The sequence below is a fragment of the Limulus polyphemus genome, unplaced genomic scaffold (assembly GCF_000517525.1).
Source record: "Limulus polyphemus unplaced genomic scaffold, Limulus_polyphemus-2.1.2 Scaffold1741, whole genome shotgun sequence".
In the NCBI taxonomy this organism is placed as follows: Eukaryota; Metazoa; Arthropoda; class Merostomata; order Xiphosura; family Limulidae; genus Limulus; species Limulus polyphemus.
The window spans coordinates 53,578-56,609 of NW_013667351.1; the positions used below are offsets into that span (position 1 = coordinate 53,578).

The 3,032-nt window shown below is 28.6% G+C and overlaps 1 protein-coding gene across 1 annotated transcript in view; it reads right to left on the bottom strand.

Annotated features, from left to right (window-relative positions):
* The window catches only part of LOC106464782 (medium-chain specific acyl-CoA dehydrogenase, mitochondrial-like), a 33,687-nt gene that overhangs the window by 21,564 nt on the left and 9,091 nt on the right, over positions 1–3,032 (bottom strand). The window contains 3 exon segments of the mRNA XM_013924939.2: positions 434–534; positions 1,726–1,777; positions 1,779–1,796. Of these exon segments, the coding sequence (XP_013780393.1) occupies positions 434–534; positions 1,726–1,777; positions 1,779–1,796 (171 nt within the window).

Below are 3,032 nucleotides of genomic sequence, written 5' to 3' on the forward strand. Positions count from 1 at the left end.
ATATATATATATATATATATATGAAATTACGTATAACTGTTCTTGTTTTTAATTGATATTTTTAAATCATTAGATCACAAAAAATTTTTCTTCTTTCACTACACTGAAATATTCAAAGTCTGAATTGTCATAACTGAGCAATTGTAAAATATTTTCAAACTGTTTTCCTAATGTGTATAGAAAAAAATGTAAAATATGTATTTTGTTTAAAAGGAACTTTTAAATTCACAGTATTTTAAACACCAACAAAATGCAATATATATTTTCATAAACATAATTAGACACTTTATAAAAAGATTTTAATAAAATGTACACAAATGATTTCAATGCAGAGATGGATATACAATTCAACTTGTTCAGTTCTACTTACAAGGAACAGTATAACAAACTAAAAATGTAGTTTTCTCACAAGGTTGACAAGATTTATACTCACTCCAAGACAATTAGATGTTAAGACAGTTAGAATCCCTGTACAACCATATGCTATTTCTTCTGCAATGAGGCAGCTATCAAAGATACCTATACCAGCTCCGCCTGAAATCAATTATTTAGCAGAAATAACAAATTAAATAAAAATTTCTAAAAGATAAACTATAGAAAAACTAGACCACAGTTGGAGAAAAAGAAAATCCAACTGGATTCTGCTAGAAAAACAAAATATTTGTTGCATTTTCTAGCTGAAAATGATTGAAAAATCTATTGTCTTTCAAGTGGACTTAATGGATTTAAAAAGACATTCATTACAAAATATACACTTTTTTAAACTTGAAACCATTTAGTAAATACACACAACCAACTGGTTACCAGTGACTACCTGATCTTAACATGAAATTACTACTGTGCTCTAAAATACATGTAAAACCCTCAAACTAGCAAATTAATTTTGAAAATCAAGGCCATTGCTAGACGATGAGTAACTTATTTACTCCTTCTGTCACTTGTTTCTGATCTTTAATTTTTTGCTCTAGAGCACTGAAATGGGCTAGAAGCTAGATAATCTGTTTACCTGTTAAATGATTGATGTGTATTTGTAGTACTGACTGAAGACTCCAACATAGCTTACAAAAAGTCATGAAGCACTGTTTTTCATTATCAGTGCACTGCATAAAATGAACATAAAAGTAAAAAGCGGAATCAATTTCTGATAAAAATAAGTAAAATGTAACTTCAATGGAAGTTGAAAATAAACAAAAGGGAAATGAGATTCAAGCACCGTGGCTGACCAATTCAAGTCAAACAAACTTAGATAATGATTAACATACAATGAGTAGGAAATATCACCTATCATAAACATTATAGGAAGTGAGTCAAAGTTTGCAGGTTCATCTGAATACTAAATAGGAAATATACATTTCAAAAGGAATCTTGATTTTTAGCAATGAAGTATATATCATAAACAATGTAAGGAAAGAAGTTAATGTTTCTAAAACCAAGTCTACCAGTGCAAAATATTTTGAAAAGATCGAGCAAACTGTTACCATGCACAATCCTTTTAATATATACCCTCTCTATTCTGGGAACACAAACAAAACAACTTCATATTTCAAAGAAGTATAGAATTATAATTAGGCTATAAATACCAGAACATTTCTAATTCGCAATATTATTTTGTACTTATGAAACAACTATTTAATGATGTTTACCTATGGTATTCAAAAAATTATATTTTACAGTATACGATCCATTAGAATGTCACTTGTAACACAATATATGTCAATGTCTTACCATACTTTTGTGGAATGTTTTGATTCATTAGTCCTAATTTCCAAGCTTTTTTTTACACATTCTTCAGGGTACTGAAAATACAAGAAATATTTTTAATTTATTGTAATATTTCACTACATTCACAAAGCAGATATGATCATCCAAGACCATGAACAGCTAATCTCAGAAATCTTTTCTTCACAACTTTAAATTAGTTTGTTACCCAGTTCTTTTTCCTTTATTAATTCTTAAAAATTTAGTTTTCATTATGGAAATGTATTAACAAAAACCAATCATGTGAAAACTTTCAATGCATTAAAATCAAAACAACGTGATAGATTTTATTTACCAAATCCACTGGACAGCAACTATACAAAAGTCACAACTACTTATTTTCCTACAATCCAAGCATTATGTCCCATATCTCAAGATTGCAATTTTTTGTGAATAGACATAAAACCCTTTCTTGATAGTAAAACAAAAAAATTAGGCATTTTAATATTAATCACGTTTCATTAAAAACCTCTTCAAGCTGCTGATAACATATCAGTATGTGATAAAATACACTGTCTTTTTTATCATGCATCACTGAGAAGCTCTTATATGCATTAAATATATTCACCTTTTTGTACAATCAAACCAATAATCTCTAAATATATTCATTATTAGAACTGAACTTTTGATCAAATATATATAAACACACAACCTAGTACACAAATAAAATGCAACCGAGTGTTTTGCTAATAATTGTTTTGTCATTTATATTGTATTCTTTATATTTTCAGAATGTACTCTATGGACCTGTTGAATTTAATCCTGTGAACTACAGGCACCCATCTCAAGTATGATGTTCATAATTGAACAACAAACAAAGATAGTAGAATTCTAAATCCTACAAAAATGACAGAATCACTCTCTAGTCATCACTTTAATGTTCAAACTTGACTTCTTACTATGGGGTTACTGGAAAGATAAAGTCCACACAGACAATTTGCAAACAGTTCAAGAACTGAAGGGAGTTATTCAAACCTTCATACGTCGATTTTCCAGTGGAAACCTTTCAAAACATTATTCAGAACCTTCCAGTACAAATCAATGCCTGCCTGATAAAACAAGGTCATCACCTCAAATAGATCTTACATATCCATAAAGAGGTTGACTAGTCAGAAAAACTTTTTCAATAACTGGTTTATGCACAAATAATTAAAATATTATTAGTAAATCCTTTAATTGCATTATTTTTGACATACCCTGTATACATACACACACACACACACACACACACACACACATATATATATATATATATATATATATATATATATATA